The 17,230-nt window shown below is 43.8% G+C and overlaps 2 protein-coding genes across 5 annotated transcripts in view; both read right to left on the reverse strand.

The window, feature by feature from the left end:
• The window catches only part of POC1B (POC1 centriolar protein B), a 105,424-nt gene that overhangs the window by 87,733 nt on the left and 461 nt on the right, over positions 1-17,230 (reverse strand). For 3 of the 4 annotated variants that reach the window (XM_010832059.1, XM_010832057.1, XM_010832060.1), the window contains exon 2: positions 16,847-16,931. In XM_010832059.1, coding sequence (XP_010830361.1) covers positions 16,847-16,931 — 85 coding nt within the window. Of the gene's footprint in view, positions 1-10,053; positions 10,120-16,846; positions 17,225-17,230 lie in introns of those variants that run through there. The other variant, XM_010832058.1, reaches the window with a different exon arrangement.
• On the reverse strand, positions 11,187-16,830 carry LOC104982623 (polypeptide N-acetylgalactosaminyltransferase 4). Its single transcript, XM_010832055.1, has one exon. The coding sequence runs from the start codon at positions 16,262-16,264 to the stop codon at positions 14,516-14,518; it is 1,749 nt and encodes a 582-aa protein (XP_010830357.1). The 5' UTR covers positions 16,265-16,830; the 3' UTR covers positions 11,187-14,515.

Below are 17,230 nucleotides of genomic sequence, written 5' to 3' on the forward strand. Positions count from 1 at the left end.
AATAAGTTTAGTGAACACCCATCATCTCATATAGATACAGCAAAGGAATAGGGAAGAAAAGATTTTTCCCCATGATGAGAACTTTTAGGATTTACTCTTAACTTTTATATATAAAGTCAGTTGGTTGCTCTGTTTTGATCAGTTGCTCAGTCATGTCCGTATCTTTGTGACCCTATGCACTATAGTCCATCAGGCTCTTCTGTCCATGGGATTTTCTCAGCAAGAATACTGGGGTGGGTTGCCATTTCCTCCTCCAGGGGATCTTTCCAATTCAGGGATTGAACCTGCTTCTCCCACACGGGCAGGTGGACTCGTTACCACTGCGCCACTTGGGAAGCCCACATATAATGTACAGCAGTGTTAATTACACTTCTACCCCGCTAGTAGTACGTCTCTTACAGCTGGAGGTTTGTATCTTTTGACCACTTTCATCCAATTCCTCCTTCTCCTACCACTGCCTCTGGTAATCACAAATCTGGTCTTTTTTTTTTTTTTTTTTGAGTTTCTTTTTGCTGATGTTTCCTTGTCATTAGATTTAGGATACATACATTTTGACAAGAATGCCACAAAAAGTTATGCTGTGCCCTTATCAGTGCATTGTATTAGGATACATTTGATATCTGTTTGTCCCAATATTGGTGAGATTAACTTTCATCATTTGGTGTAGGTAATTTTTGCCTTGTAAAGTCAGTGTTTTTTCCCCTTTGTAATTAATAAGTATTTTGTGGGGGAGATAGTTTAAACTGTAAATATCCTCTTCCTCAATAAACTGTCACCCACTAATTTTAGCATCCTTCAATAATTTTTGAACCCATTATTCTTTAATTTACTAATTAATGTTTAATTAATGAACTAATATTTAATTTGTTGATTTATTATTTTAAGGAAGAATCTTCTCTTTTTCTCCATCTATCTACTTATTCAATTACTCATTTACATCAGTATGGACTCAGATTATTTTACTCAATGGGCTATTGTCCAGATTTATCATTACTTATTCTGATTCTCATACATTCCAGATTTGGCTAGGAAGAGCCCCTTAAAGCTCGCCTCTGTGTCCTTCTGATATGTGTCCATCATTCTTTGAACGCCTCCTTACTTCCGTAATTACAAGGTATTGCAAGATGTACTTTCCCTGCTCCAGCCCTGGTGCAGGTCTTTTCTTCCCCAAGAAGTTCTGATTCCTTTTCATAGAGAATGGCAAACTTAGAAACCAAGATCTGGCAACTATGCTTGCTCATCGCTACTGGGCTTACCAGGTGGCGCTAGGGGTAAAGAACCCGCCTGCCAACACAGGAGATTTAAGAGACGTGGGTTTGATCCCTGGGTTGGGAAGATCCCATGGAGGAGGACATGCCAACCCAGTCCAGTATTCTTGCCTGGAGAATCCCATGGACACAGGAGCCTGGAGGGCTACAGTCCACAGGGCTGAAAAGAGTCGGACACCACTGAAGCGACTTAGCACACATGCACAAGCTGCTGTGACAGCTGACAGAACTAAGAGATGAGATACAAACAGGAATCTCGGAACTAAGAAATAAGATATAAATGGAAAGCAGTATCTATCCATATACAGAAATCAAGATAAAGATATTAAGAACCATGTGTTCATGTACTGGTAACTCCCATTTCAATCTAACAGCACAGAGTACATTTCAGCCCTCTGTCTTCTAACATTTATAACTCTCCTTGCCCATAATAAAAAGAAAAAAAAAAAAAAAAACTGGCTCACATTACACTCCAATATTTTTGTTCAAGTCTAGAGCATGCAAACAGTTTCAGAATCACTAACCCACACCCCTGCCATAAGCAGTTCTACTAACTAGAGTCAACGTGCAGTTTTACGTTTTACTCCCTTTGATCTTGTCAGACTTGGTTTTATGCTTTGTTAGAGTGAAACTCCTTCAGTTGTGAACTGAGTTTTCGGGCACATGCTTTATTTCAGATGTGGTCCTGATGCCTACAGCCTGGCCTCCCTGGTGTCTCGGCTGAGGTGCTGGGAAAGATCTCCCCTCTGCCTGAGCTACAGCTTGGTTGAGTTCAACCCGGCATGGTCCCTGGGATCACCAGCCTCTTCCTCATCCTCCTCCGCCTCCTGCCTGGCAGGAAGGGATCTCCTCTAGACCTCACACCCTCTCAAGTGCAGCTCAGCCAAAACTGCAGAGGCCCCACAAAATCTGAGGCCACCCACCTGACTCAGCAGCTTGGCCCTGACACAGCCAGAATTAAGGCCTCTGCTGCCTTGGCTCAGCCAGGCTCACTCTGCTCGGCTCTACCTGCCGTGGGCAGCAGGGAGAGTGCCCCTGGGAGAAAGCCAAGGCCGTGTGCGAACGGGAGGGGCTCACCTTGTGTTTCCTTCTTGCAAGGATCACCAGTTTACGTTCCCTGTCACTCAACATCCGAAAATAGCTGCCTTGCATATTCTGTCTCATCTCACAGTTGCTTTCAGCTGGAGGGCAAGTTTGGTTCCTAGTTAACTACCGTGACTGGAGGCAGAAGTCGGCCTCAGTCTTTTTCGTAGCCGAATAGTATTCAAGGTGGTGGTGGTTAGTCGCTAAATTGTGTCTGATTCTGCGACCCTGTGAACTGTAGCCTGCCAGGCTCCTCTGTCCATGGAATTCTCCAGGCAAGAATACTGGAATGGGTTGCCATTTCCTTCTCCAGGGGATCTTCCCAACCCAGAGACTGAACCCACATTTCCTGAATTGCAGACAGATTCTTTACCACTGAACCACCAGGGAAGCCATTCTATGATGTACCTATGTCTTAAGTTTTTCAACCAGGTGACCATATTTAGGTTGTTTACAAACAACGCTGCAATGAACATGTGTCATTTCTGATATGTACAAAATATCACTGTGATAAATTCCCTGAATAATTATTGATGGGTCAAAAAGTACATATTTTAGCAGGCCCATGTTCACCATCTAGCATCCTTCACAATTTAAAAAATTTGGATTATATTCCTCTCAGGCCTTTTCATTCCATAGTCAAGAGGGTCTGAAAAACTCAATCACCTCCATATAGAAACTCTTGAATTTTTCAATTATTTCAGAAGTTCCTTGATATACTTTGTACCTTCATTATGTCTGCTTTAAAACCCCCTACCAGGATGAAACTCAGCTTTCTGGTTTGAGGGCACCACGATTTTGTACTTTCTGTTGCATTTCTAGGTTCATATTGGTTTGGGGTTACAACAGAAAACATTGGATCACCTTCTTCAGAGAGATATAAACAAGAACATTTTCTAAGGAAATCTAAGAGGAGGAATTCACTGTAAATATTTTTTTTCAAGACAAGAAAAATAAAATGTAATCCCCAGTCAAACACACCACAAACCAAGAGAGAAGTAAGAGAGAGGGTTGCACAATACAAAGACAATATTCTAACCATAACTAGATAAACTTTGCTGGGAGAAATACCAATAACCTCAGATATGCAGATGACACCACCCTTATGACAGAAAGTAAAGAGGAACTAAAAAGCCTCTTGATGAAGGTGAAAGAGGAGAGTGAAAAAGTTGGCTTAAAACTCAACATTCAGAAAACGAAGATCATGGCATCCGACCCCATCACTTCATGGGAAATAGATGGGAAAACAGTGGAAACAGTGTCAGACTTTATTTTGGGGGGGGGCTCCAAAATCACTGCAGATGGTGACTGCAGCCATGAAATTAAGATGCTTACTCCTTGGAAGAAAAGTTATGACCAAACTAGATAGCATATTCAAAAGCAGAGACATTACTTTGCCAACAAAGATCCATCTAGTCAAAGCTATGGTTTTTCCAGTGGTCATGTATGGATGTGAGAGTTGGACTGTGAAGAAAGCTGAGAGCCAAAGAATTGATGCTTTTGAACTGTGGTGTTGGAGAAGACTCTTGAGAGTCCCTTGGACTGCAAAGAGATCCCACCAGTCCATTCTGAAGATCAGCCCTGGGTGTTCTTTGGAAGGAATGATGCTAAAGCTGAAACTCCACTACTTTGGCCGCCTCATGCAAAGAGTTGACTCACTGGAAAAAACTCTGATACTGGGAGGGATTGGGGGCAGGAGGAGAAGGGGACGACAGAGGATGAGATGGCTGGATGGCATCACTGACTCGATGGACGTGAGTCTGAGTGAACTCCGGGAGTTGGTGATGGACAGGGAGGCCTGGCGTGCTTCGATTCACGGGGTCGCAAAGAGTCGGACATGACTGAGTGACTGAACTGAACTGAATTCTTTCAGAATCAGCTTGTCCAATCCAAGCACTATTAAGTGATGGCACTAACTCAAAATTCCTCTTCCATGAATAGGGAATAATTTTCCTGCTAGCTGACACGAAGTAATTAGCCTGTTAGTAGTGTAAACAGAGTCTCATAGAAACTGTGGCTGCTTTAAAAATAATCTTTAGTAATGACAATGTGGAGAAATTTAATTTATTCAAGCTCTCCATGAGGGCTGAGGAGCTTAACAACACAAACCTTTCAGGAGTTGTCACTAAGGGCCAAATCCTTTTAAGAACTTGGTAAACATTCTTTTACTTAATCCTCACAAGGAGGTAGGTGACTATCATTATCCCTTTATGGATGAGGAAATAAGGCTTGGTGAGGTGAAGTAACTTGCCCAGGGTCATAAACATAGAAAGGAGTAGAGTTTAACCCAGGTCTATCAGACTCCAAGGGCTTCCCTGGTGGCTAGGTGGTAGAGAATCTGCCTGCTGATGCATGAGACGTGGGTTTGATCCCTGGGGTGAGAAGATCTCCTGGAAAAGGAAAGGACAAACCACTCCAGTATTCTTGTCTTGGAAATTCCATGGACAGAGGAGCCTGGTGGTCTACAGTCCACCCACTGGGGTCTCAAAAGAGTCGGACACAACTTAGAGACTAAACAACAACAACCAGACTCCACATCCACATCCATTTAACCAAGAACCCAAGCCCTGGGGATTCACGTATTATCCCCGCTGGAATTCCTGGGGACCCTGTTAAAAACGTGTGTTTCTAGTAAGCTACATTCTCCAGAGTGAAACCCAGGAACCTGGACTTTTGACCACTTTCTCTGTTAATTCTGACGAACACGGAAATCTGAGAAAGACGGCACTCTACTTCTGCCTCTCAGTGCACACCTGAGGTCACTTTGGCACTTGGGAGCAATATTTAAAAACTGTAACAGGAGGAGAAGCTTCAATAAAAGCTGCTACACAGGTTGCCATCAAGAACCAGAATAACAGGCTTCCCTGGGGGCTCAGGGGTAGAAAAAGTGCCTGCAGATGCAGGAGATACGGTTTGATCCCTGGGTCAGGAATATACCCTGGACTGGGAAGTGGCAACCTGCTCCAGTATTCTTGCCTGGAGAATTCCATGGAGAGAGGAGCCTGGTGGGCTTGAGTTCATGAGGTCTCAAAAGAGTCGGACACAACTCAGCAACTAAGAACCAGAAGAGAAAAAGAATTTCTGGCAAACTTCAATTATGGTTTCACTGTCAGGAAAATAACTTTAAAAATTCACAGTTTCATTCTGCCTCTATTCAGTAAGAAAAGGGGTAAATAAAATTGTTCTACACCATCATTTATTCTACAAACAACCCAGAGATTAAACAGGGAATGAGTCGACGACAGAGCAACCCTGAACACAAAAAGAGGAAAGGCTGATAACGTCAATGCTAAAATACATCATTTTAATTGGAAACTTCTAACATGCAGCTTAGATTGTGCACATCATATGAAAATGCTCTTAAACTCATCTAATGTTTGTATAAACTTGAGTGCGGCCCTCTGGGAAACTAAGCTAAGGGGAAAGAGTGTGGCTCCAGAAGCTGACAGGAGATCGGACTCAGCTAGGCTCTGCTGCTTACCAGCTACACCGCTTCCGCTAACTTACTCAGCTTCCAGTTTCCGCCTCCATAAAGAGGGATGACATTCACAAGTTATCATCTGCTCCTATTCTCTCCCCTCTGATTGCCTCCCATCCTGTGAAACCCAAGAGCCCACTGCCTTCTGAGAGGCTACTGCATATACATAAATCCACCACACCTCCCGTTCTGTTTCCTCCAGTCATGCCTTCAGCCCCACTGCGTCAATCACACTGCACTCTCACTCTGATGACGCTCGAGATGCTCCCTGGGCTGACCCTGGTACCACACTTGCTCTCCTTCCCCGAAGCTACCACCTGGCCAGAGAAATAGCACTTACAGGATCTCTCTTGTACACACATCCTCCTCTCTGAAAGTCCCCCCTCCTACTTACCTACTTACACATTGACTCTGCTTGGGGACATCAAGCTCCCTGAAACCCTCCCAAGCGACAAGCATTTTCACACTTCACCTACCTGAGGTCACAGTCTTTCTCTCTGTTCCAAGTCTTGGTATTATTAGTTCACTCAACAGATATCTCAGCCCTACCACATGTAAGGGCAGGGTGGCTGGGGTGGGGGGAGTCCTGAGTCACAAAATAGGCAAAAATCTCTAAACATGGAGCTTCAATTTAAGCAGAAAAGAGGGCAACAAATCAACAAGCAGGCTAACGTATCAATTTAAATTGTGTTAAGAGGCATGAAAGATAAAAGCAGGATGTCATATGAGAATTTTTCATGGGCACAGAATACTTAATTCAGGTGAAGTGAGCAGTGGCATTTTAAGCGGAGGTATGAAGGACACAAAGGAACCAGCCAAGCAGAGTGAGGTAGTGAAGACCATTTCTGACGAAGGGGACAACCAGGCCTCTCTGAAGCCTTTTTCTTCCATGTGTCCTCAGCATCCTGTTCCAGTGGCCACACCCTGGATGTTACCACAAGCAGTGCCAACACTCCTCTGATTACTGACTGAAACCCACTATTCTTAACGACACGCTTTCCTTATAGCTTGCTCGTTCACAGCTTCTATCTCATCCAGGACTCCAATGCACCGACCTACGTTCTCCACCGAGGCTCTCTTTCACTATCTTCATTTCACTATCCAATCTGTAGTCTTCAATTCTTTCCTTGCCCAGTTTATAAACCCTTTCTTGCACATACATTCAGTCCTTTGACTTGTCTTCCTCCCTTCAAATTCCTCTGGCAAAATCTCAGTCACTTGGCCTTTTCTGAGACTGTATTTGTGACAGAATTGCTAGACACACTCCAAGGAAGACCAGGAACAATACAAATTCAAGACTACTCGCTTCACAGGGACCTGTCTACACTGCTCAGTGGCGCTCAATTCTGCAATAATTCCCTCCCCCACTCTAATGACTAACATATTCTCTCTTTTCAACGTTTTTACTCTACTCTATCTACACCTTGGCTTTCATAATACCCTGCTATAGAGGCATTCCCTCCTATTCTTCTAACCATTCCTTCTTGGATTCTTTTGTTATTTCCCCTTCTCACCCAAAGGCTGGAGATCTTTGCATGTGTGCATACTCAGTCGCTAAATCGTGGCTGACTCTTTGCGACTCCATGGACTATAACCTGGCAGGCTCCTCTGTCCGTCGGATTTCCCAGACAAGAATACTGAGGTGAGCTGCCATTTCCTTCTCCAGGGGATCTTCCTGGACTAGGGAATTAACCGAGTCCTGCACTGGCAGGCAGACTCTGCCACTGAGCCACCCAGAAACGGGCCATTGGCACTCATTGTTCTGTTTTTCCCAGGTGACTTTGTCTATTCCATGACTTTAAACACCATTCAGATGCTAGTAACCCTAGTTTGAAGACCACCATCTTAGTTTGAATCACCACCATCTGCTGATATTACTATAATGGCTCCTAACTGATTTTTCTACTCACAGTAGTTCAATCCACATAGAAACTTGAGTGACTGTTTTGAGGTGTGAATCAGATTGTGTCGTTCTCTCCCTTAAAATCCTTCAACAGATTTCCACGACTCTCAGAACAAAAGCCTAAAACATGGCTTCTGTCTTAGTTTCCTGCGGCTCCTGTAACCAAGTACCATAACTTTGGAGCCTTAAAACAACAGAAATTGATTCTCTCACAGGTTTGGAGGCCGGAAGTCCAAAATCCAGGGGGAATGCTGGCAGGACCACACTCCCTCTAAAGGCTCTAGAGGTTTCATTCCTTGCCTTTTCCAGACTCTGGTGCCTCCAGGATCTCCTTGGCTGCTGGCTCTATCATTGCAATTTCTGCCTCTGGTTTCCTGTGACTTCTCCTCTTATCTCTCTGTATGTCTCATTTAGGGCCCACCCAGATAGCTCAGGAGGAGCTCTGCTCAAATCCTGCAAAAACCTTTTCTTTCCAATGGAGTCACACTTAGGGGTTCCAGGCATTAAGACAGGGACACATCTTCGGGAGGGTCGCCATTTAACCCGCTGCAGCCTCCAAAGACTCAGTGAGCTGTTTCTGCCTCCCCTGCAACCACACCTCCTGAAGCTTTCTTCACCTCCCAAAGCCATTGTTTATAGGCTTTACCCATCCGGGCCTTCTTTTATCTCCTTGATCAAGGACAAGCTCTTTCCCACTTGGAATTTTTGCTTATGCTAATCTCTCTCCAGGCTTCGTTGGTGGCTCAGCGGTAAAGAGTCTGCCTGCCAATGCAGGAGATGCCGGTTTGATAGCTGGGTTGGGAAGATTCCCTGGAGAAGGAAATGGCAACCCACTCCAGTATTCTTGCCTGCGAAATCCTATGGACAGAGGGCAGGCTACAGTCCACAGGGTCGCAGAAGAGTTGGACACAACTTAGTGACTAAACAACAAATTCTGCCTCTCGTCTTTGCTCAGCTAGCTCCTCCTTCAGGTCTTGAATTGAATCTAACACACAGAGAAGTGTTCTTTGACCCCCATAAACTTAAGTATATTGCCCCAGTTATCATCCTTCAAAGAACCCTGTTCCTTTTCTTCACCATAAGTTGTATCTGCACATGATCTGTGCTTATGTGTTAATATCTGTGTCTATCACTGGACCATTAATTCTTCGTACCATTGTAAGAAGCACATCTGTTTTGTACACTTCTGTATGAACACCCAAGCATAGGATAGCACCTGGCAAACAGCAGAACTAAATTAAGAAGAAAGAAAGAAGTAGAATACCTCCTATTCCTTTTTGAAAGAGGATCAGATAAGTATAAATAAATGAGTTAGAATGATGATCAGGCAGTGGAGGACACTGCTGGCCCTCAGGAGACATCCTTGCCCAGCCAGCCTAGAAATGATAGAGCTGGGCAAAAAAAGGAAAAGCAGTACCCGACTACCAGAGTTAGGACTTCTCTAATCTCCAGTTCTGCCACAGACAGCTATATACTCTGTCTGGAACTCATTTCACTTTTTATAATAATCTCTACTTCCTGTTCAAAAGGATTGACTGAGGTTTTTCTGAACTTTTAGGGAAAAAACTCCAATACAAACTAAGTTCTACCTGTAGCCTAATTCTAAGCTAGGAGGTGCACAGATTTATCTAACTTCCTTAATTATGCTGAATTACAGCATGACTCAAGCATTAACAACAAATACTGCTGGGCTGGTTTAAAGTCTAGTATGCACGGAGGGGCTTCCCTGATAGCTCAGTCGGTAAAGAATCTGCCTGCAATGCAGGAGACCCAGATTTGATTCCTGGGTCAGGAAGATCCTCTGGAGAAGGAAAATGGCAACCCACTCCAGTATTCTTGCCTGGAGAATCCCACAGACAGAGGAGCCTGGCAGGCTATAGGCCATGCGGTTGCAAGAATCAGACACGACTTAGCAACTAAACCATCACGCACTGAAGGACAGAGAAGACAGCAGTCTTTTCTGAGACACGTTAAATTCCCCAGCCACTTTTTCTCCCCTAAAGTTTTGTTTTTTTCTAACTGAGATACAATTCACACACCACAAATTCATCCTTTTAAAGTATACAATTCAGTGTTTTGTTCAAAGTTATACAACCACGGTCACCATCTAATTTCAGAATATTCTCACCACCACCATCACACTCTCCAAAAAATCTACCTTCATGAGCAATCAGTCTCTATTCCTGCCTCCTCCAGGCCCTGGCAACCACTTATGTTCTGACTCTAAGGATTTTCCGGTCTTTTTTTTTTAAATGTTAATGAAACTGAAACACAGAGAGATGAAATGATTTGCATAGGGTTGCAGCCACTTAGAAACTTACCAGCAAGATTAGTATTACTCCTTATTAGGAAGATCACAACACACATGTTTAGGATAAGTTTTTAAACTGTATATAAAAGAAAAAAACAAAAGATCAGTGAAAATATATTTAGCTTGACTATGTGCATGCATGCTTAGTCATGTCTGACTCTTTGTGACCCTATGGACTGTAGTCCTCCAAGCTCTTCTGTCCATGGAATACTGGCAAGAATTCATGTCCAGGCAAGAATACTGGAGCGAGTTGCCATCTCCTCCTCCAGGGGATCTTTCCGACCCAGGGATCGAACTTTGTATACTGCGTCTCCTGTGCTGATGGGCGAATTCTTTACCATGAGCCACCTGGGAAGCCAACTTGACAACACATACCTTAAATAAGGCTGCAAGACACCTGAAATATAAGGCAGAGTCCTGAGACTGGTGATGCTCAGGCAGTGTGTCATGCCAGGGATTAGCAGGAGTGGAGGGTGTTTGGCAAGGATTACTAAAAGAGGAAGAAAGATACTACGGGTGGACAGGAATTGTGCTTAGGGACAGGGTAATACAGATAGAAGGTTGAGGGAAGTGTGACGCTATGCAGTTTACAGGACAGACATATTTCTTTTTGGCCCAGGGTTTTGAATGTTGTGTTAGTGTGCCCACATGTCCACTTGCCTCCTTTTATAGTGCTCCCAATTTGTCCCAGAGATTTCTGACCATTTCTAGTTTGTTTATGAGTAGTTAATGCATACGACTTCCCTGGTGGCTCAGAAGTAAAGCGTCTGCCTACAATGTGGGAGACCCGAGTTCAATCCCTGGGTAGCGAAGATCCTTTGGAGAAGGCAATGGCACCAGTATTCTTGTCTGGAAAATCCCACTGTCAGAGGAGCCTGGGAGGCTACAGTCCACCGGGTCACAAAGAGTTGGACACGACTGAGCGACTTCACTTTAGTGCATGAGCAGTGTTAGAACCACTACAGAATCCTTGCTAGTTAGTGACACTTTGCAAAATAATACATGGAATCCAACTTTTTAAATATTCTACTGTCTGCATTTGTCAAATAACTAAAATGATAACAAGTTTACCTTACTCCTATTACCAGCCGTAAATGTGTATGTAGAAAGAGTGACCCCAGAGACTAAAACCATCAGAATCCATTTGCAAAAATAATTAGGCATATGTTTTATTTTACATGTCTTAATCAATATTGCAAATATCATTAACAAAAGGAAAAAAGGGTAGAAATCGCTCATCATACACCAAAAAATTCATTGTTCAAAAGAGATTAATCTGAATCTCAACATTCTTTGTGCTCATTTAATAATATTATTAAAACATCAATTCAAAAGGACAAGTAAGTCAAAACTAAGTATTTTATTAACTAAAATTGAGACCCTAAATCAACTACACAACTGAAAAATAACCTACCATCAACCTAGAAAAGTTTTATTTGCTGACATATAATGAATACTCAAGAGCCTACTACAGGGTGCATAGACAAATTTTCTTTTACAAACAAGTTATTTTGAGTTATAGAGACTCTGTAGATGACTAGATCATTGTTTTTAAATGGCTGCTAAAAATGACTATTTAGAGTCAACCTATTCACAGAATTGAACACTAAATAACATTAGTTCAGTTCAGTTCAGTCGCCAGTGATCATTTAAAGTTGAAATTCTTGTCTACCAAATTTTCATAACACTTTTTAAGCACGTAAATCAACTTAAAAGATCTGTTAATTATATACAGCAAAAGAGCTTTGGTACCAATAAATTAGGAGTAGGAAATAAAAAATACCTTGTAGTTTTACAGTGTGTTTTAGAAATTAAATTGGAAATGGCTACATATGAAAATGTAGAAGTCTTTTTCTATTAACTACATTATTGTGAAGAATGAACCACTTGCTTATTCTGAATTACTGATATAAATAAAACACGAGCCTAAAATTTCTTCCAAAAAGATGAATGGGTCACACCCTGCAATTTAGGCAAAAGGTAAATAAAGAATTCAGTGCTTTACTTTTCAATGCTCCCTTTTTCTTTTGATGAGAGCAGAAAGATTCTAGGATAAAAATAATTTCAATAAATACATCTAGAATATATCAATCTTAGCACTCCCATCTGATAAGGGGCTAAGAAGAACAACCACCTGCCAATGCAGGAGACACAGGTTCAATCCCTGGATTGGGAAGATCCCCTGGAGAAAGAAATGGCAACCCACTCCAGTATTCTTGCCTGGGAAATCCCATGGGCAGAGGAGCTTGAAGAGCTACAGTCCATCGGGTCACAAAGAGTAGGATATGACTAAGCGACTGAGCATGCATGAAGAACAACAAAAATAAATAAAAAGAGAAAAGTGATTTTTAAAAACCAAAAGGCAGATTGAGTAAGAGGTGAGGGTGGGTTTAGTAGAATATCTGCTGCCAATGAACGAATTCAGAGGACTATTACAAATTCTTCCTAAATTACACCCAAGGTCATGCACATTGTACATAGAATCTAAACAATTCTTTGCTACATAACATACAGAAAATTATGAACACATTTTTATTTTAAGAAAAAGAGAAACAAAATATACAAAGCAATATTACTGTTTGAAAAGGTTATTCTAAAAACTTTTGTTGAATTTAGATTTTGCCAAGTTCCTACTCTCCAAGTAGTCAAGCAGACACCAAAAACAACTTCTGAGTACTGTGGACTGATCGTTTATGGAGCATGCATTTTTCACAAATCTACAGCAAAATGAACTAGTTAAGATTTAATTCTGAATTCAGCCTGTGATTGATTTCTGGATATAACATTGGAATAAAAACAGTAAAAGTAACTTTGTAAAAGTATGTTTACTTCTCACATAAATTAGTTTGGAAAATATTAATATTCTTAACCCAAAAGATTCCTTTCAGAATTTGAAAGATCAAAGAATAAAAAACAAAATTGATTCAGCAATTCTCAAAATAAAATGAATACAAACACTGGCCACAACTTTCCACTCAATCCAAAATAAACCACTTCAGTTGAGCTCAGCTGACTTAATTTTCAAAAACCATTTCTTTTTTCCAGCTTCATACCTGGAATAACCATTTCTCAACAACATTATCTGCGTTAGCAGGGAGGAGATAAAAGTGTTCTAGAGATTGCACAGTCACTGAATGTACAAGCAGGACATTCCAGTGCTGGAGGGAATCTTCAAGACCTGCTCCAGCACCCACATTTTACAGATGAGGAAACTGAGGCCCAAAATGAGTCATTTAATCAAATGACTTGACCAAAGCCACATTGTTTGGCTGAGCCATTCATTCAGCCAGTCATTCATTCACCCACAATTACTGACAGCTATCTAGGCACCAGGCCTGGGACTCCGTGCAGAAAAGAAGCTGGAAGGCCCCATCTACCATTGCAGAGGCTATCCTTCCACTTGGAAAATCTTAAGATCAACCCTTAAAAGTCCTCATCAGCAAGAACTCTGTAGGAGAGTTTCACTGACTTTGTCCAACAGGGCTCACTTTCAGTTTCACACGTTTCAGTAAACACAGTTGGCCTCTACTGTGTTTATTTTAAGCGATTATTAAGCGTTTACTTTAAGTGATTAAGCATTAACAAAGAGAAGCACAGTATTCTGAATGAGTCCCTCTCTGATACATTCAAAGTTTAAGGAAGTGCAATCAGAAAATATCCCATACACACAAACAAGTTCACAGAGAGGACAGCTTACAAAACCAGAGCAATCTGAGGTATCAACATAGAGCAGTTAAGTCTAATAGCTCAATCCCCTCAATTCCACAAAGTGTGGAATGTAAATGGTTCCCATTTCATTCAGATGTGGGTATATTTTTCTGAGATGTCTGTATGTTAGGAAGAACTCTAAACTCAATTCCAATTCACATCCAGTGACAATATAACTAAACCAGGCCTTTTTCCTGAAGAGTAACTTTCCTTGATTTCTATTTGAGTAACAGAAAATTAGAATAAAAAAACTAAGTAAAACCTAAAATTTCATTTGGGGACTAAAGAAAATTCAAATTCTATGTACAACAAAAATAGCAACAGCTTGAACTGCACATTTCTGAGTTTTTTGTTTTTTCTTTTTAATGAGATGTGCAGTGAACTTACCCATCAACATAAATCATCCCTCATTTTGCTTGGACTTTTATATTCTTTTAATATTAAGTCTGGCACTTAAGTGTTTTGTGTATCTCAAGTCACAGTCGAGTCGACTTCTTTAAGAAGTAAGAGAACATATTGACAAAGCTCTTAAATAAAACAACCCCAAAATAAGGCACTTTGAAATATTAAACAACAGCTGTCTGTGTACCCAGTTTCAGTGTTTTGTTTTCTTTTTTTTAACCAAAATGCTCCACCGCTTTTACAGAGCTGTTGCAGATGACCACTGGGTGAATGCTGATGAAATAAATCTTCACTGAGGCTCTCTGAAGGCTGACTCCCCTGAAGCTATTGTCAGTTCAGGACCAAAGTGCTGTTATGCTCCTCTATGTCTCAAACTTCCAGATTTGATTTTTATCCAGAGCATTACAAGTTCTCATCTGAACATCGGGCCGGCCCTCCTGTGTCCGGAAAGCGCTAAGACACAGTCCTGAGTGGGGATGAAAAACGGTTCCATCTTCTTTAAAATGCCAAATAATGTTTGCTGGGATAGGAAGCCCATCTTTGGGACAATTCTGCATTCCCACATGCTTTTTTAGCTCGGGAACTTCTGCACATAACTCCGTCACCGAATTAAACCTTATTTCTTTGTTGGAGGTATATTCAAAGAATTGGTTGCCTCCTTGGCCATGGCATCCAAACAGGGAAAGGTTAGCACTTGTGGGGTTGTTGTCAGGAGCATTATAATCTAAACATTCAGAAGAGATCCCAATACTGCGAATAGCTCCGTGCCAGCCTGGCCTATCCTCTGGAACATGCAAAGTAGAAAACACATTTTTCAAATACCAGTCAAAGCTCTTGCACCTCAGCCTTTCCCGTAGTAATTTTCTTTCAGAAATATCGCCATAAGCTTCTTTCCTTGCTGGAGGGTTTCGGTTGTAGAAATGCTCTTTGTACTCGTCCATCCAGACTTCCGCTGCCCGAGCAGTATTCTGCAGGAAATTGGGCCGAGCATATGGTGCCCGCTTAGGGAATACGTGGCCCACGTGGGAACATGGGTGGATCTCCAGTTTACCTCCACACTGCCACACCCTGAAAGACAGCTCCAGGTTTTCACCTCCCCACACTTCCATCCCAGTATCGTAAGTTCCAAGGTACTGAAAATACTTCTTGCTGACTGCAAACAGTCCTCCGGCCATGGTGGGCGATCTGAATGGTTCAATTCTCGATTTACGCCTGTCCCTTTCATGTTTGGGAACAGAATGCCACTGGAATGTCAGACGCCAGTCGAACCCACCAATCATGGGCTCCCCAGTCTGCATATAGAATTCAAAAGTATTCCAGTCGATGGTGTCTATAACAGGACAAATGACCACTGTTTCATCCTTACGAATCCTTTCCAAAAGTGGCTCCAGCCAACCAGTATTACACTCACAGTGACAATCCAGGAAAGTGAGGACATCGCCAGTGGCAAAAGTGGCCCCAATCAGACGGGCCCTCACCAGCCCTTCCCGCTTGTTTGTTCTAATCAGGCGGACTCTATCCAGATTGCTGACGTAAGTTTCAAGCTGTGTCTTCAAATATACTCTGTCGCTCAAGTCATCAACTAAGATGATCTCCTTCAGAAGGACTGCGGGAGACGTTTCTAAAACACTGTGGATGGTGCGAAGTAAAGTCGACCAGGCTTCGTTATAGAAAGCGATGATGACAGAAGTGGTCGGAAGTCGCCTGTAGTTAAACTTCTTGGACTTACACTCATACATTCTTTTATCCTCTATGTGGCGGTGCAGGGAAATCCTGTCACTGAGGTAAATGTTAATGGCATATCTCTCAATGAGTTCCTCTTGCTGCTTCAGTTCACTCTCGCTGAGCTGGAGTTTGCTGGCTTTCCCCCACTCCCCAAGGGCATGGGAATCTGCAGGGGGCTTCTCATACAGCGGTCGAGACAAATCCACTGCTTTCTTCCCCGGCTCTGAGAGCTGTCTTGACCCCGGCTCCCGGGCACCGCCGGCTCGTAAGGAGGCATGCAAAGTGGAGACGGAGAGTTCCACCAGGAGGTAGGCCACTGTTAGGAGCGCCAGCAGCAGACAGCTTCTGCGTGCCCACGTCCACCTTACGGCCATCCGGATCTTCATGGCTGGGGCGCGGACGCGGCCACCAGAGTCACCGCGCGCAGGGGAAGGGCTGCGGGACCCGCCACTTGAGCTCCGGGCTCAGGTAGAAGCGAACTTCCGAGCGGGTCCCTCCTTTCATGCAGGCGTTCGGCTCCTCGGCAGCCGCGGGGGCTTCCTAGGGGTCACCTGGGACCTCCGCGGGGCTCGGCCTCCGGTGCAGCCCCAACTCCTCTCTCCCCACTTCCTCCTGCCTGCCTCACAACTTTTCACAAACTCTGCAGCCAACAACACCCCACCCTCCCCGGGCCGAGGACAAACCCCTCCCCTTCCCACTTCCTCCCCCTGGTGGCGAGTTCGCGCCAGTGGTCGGCCAGGCCCGGGCCCAGGCCTGTGGGCGACTCTGCGGGGCCCGGGGGCGGGCGCACCAAGGTGACCCCAGACTCAGGTCCACTCCGGCTCCAACTGCATCTCGACCGCTCTCCACACGATTCCACCCATATAGGTCCTCAGTCGTGATGCTCCCGGGGACCCAGTGTGGATGGGCGGCAATCCTACCGATTGAGCGTCTCATCACAAAAAAAAAAAAAAAAAAAGAAAACTTACCAAGTTGTTTGCCATTGGGGCTAAAGTCCACGGAGGTGATCGCAGCTTTGTGGCCCTTAAAGTAACGCTCCAGAACCGGATCCTCCTGGGAAGGAAAGTTGTCAAGTTTTGAAAGCAGGTGCAGACCTCGAATGTGGGGGGTCGGAGAGGAGCGCGGTCCCCTCCTGCGGGAGCCGGCCAGGGAACGGCCATATCGGTGGAGGGTTGTGGGGGAGCAGCAGCACCCCGAACGAGCACGCGCGGCCGCAGCTAATTGGGGTGTACGCCGAGCACCAGTCTCCCCCAGCAGAGCCGGCGGAATCCCCGCTCGCGCTGCCCAGAAGCGGGCGCCCGCCGGAGACCACCTGGGCAGAGCGATTGAAATGCACGTTCCGGGGCCCCGCC

This window comes from Bison bison, unplaced genomic scaffold (genome assembly GCF_000754665.1).
Source record: "Bison bison bison isolate TAMUID 2011002044 unplaced genomic scaffold, Bison_UMD1.0 scf7180017864535, whole genome shotgun sequence".
Classification (NCBI taxonomy): domain Eukaryota; kingdom Metazoa; phylum Chordata; class Mammalia; order Artiodactyla; family Bovidae; genus Bison; species Bison bison.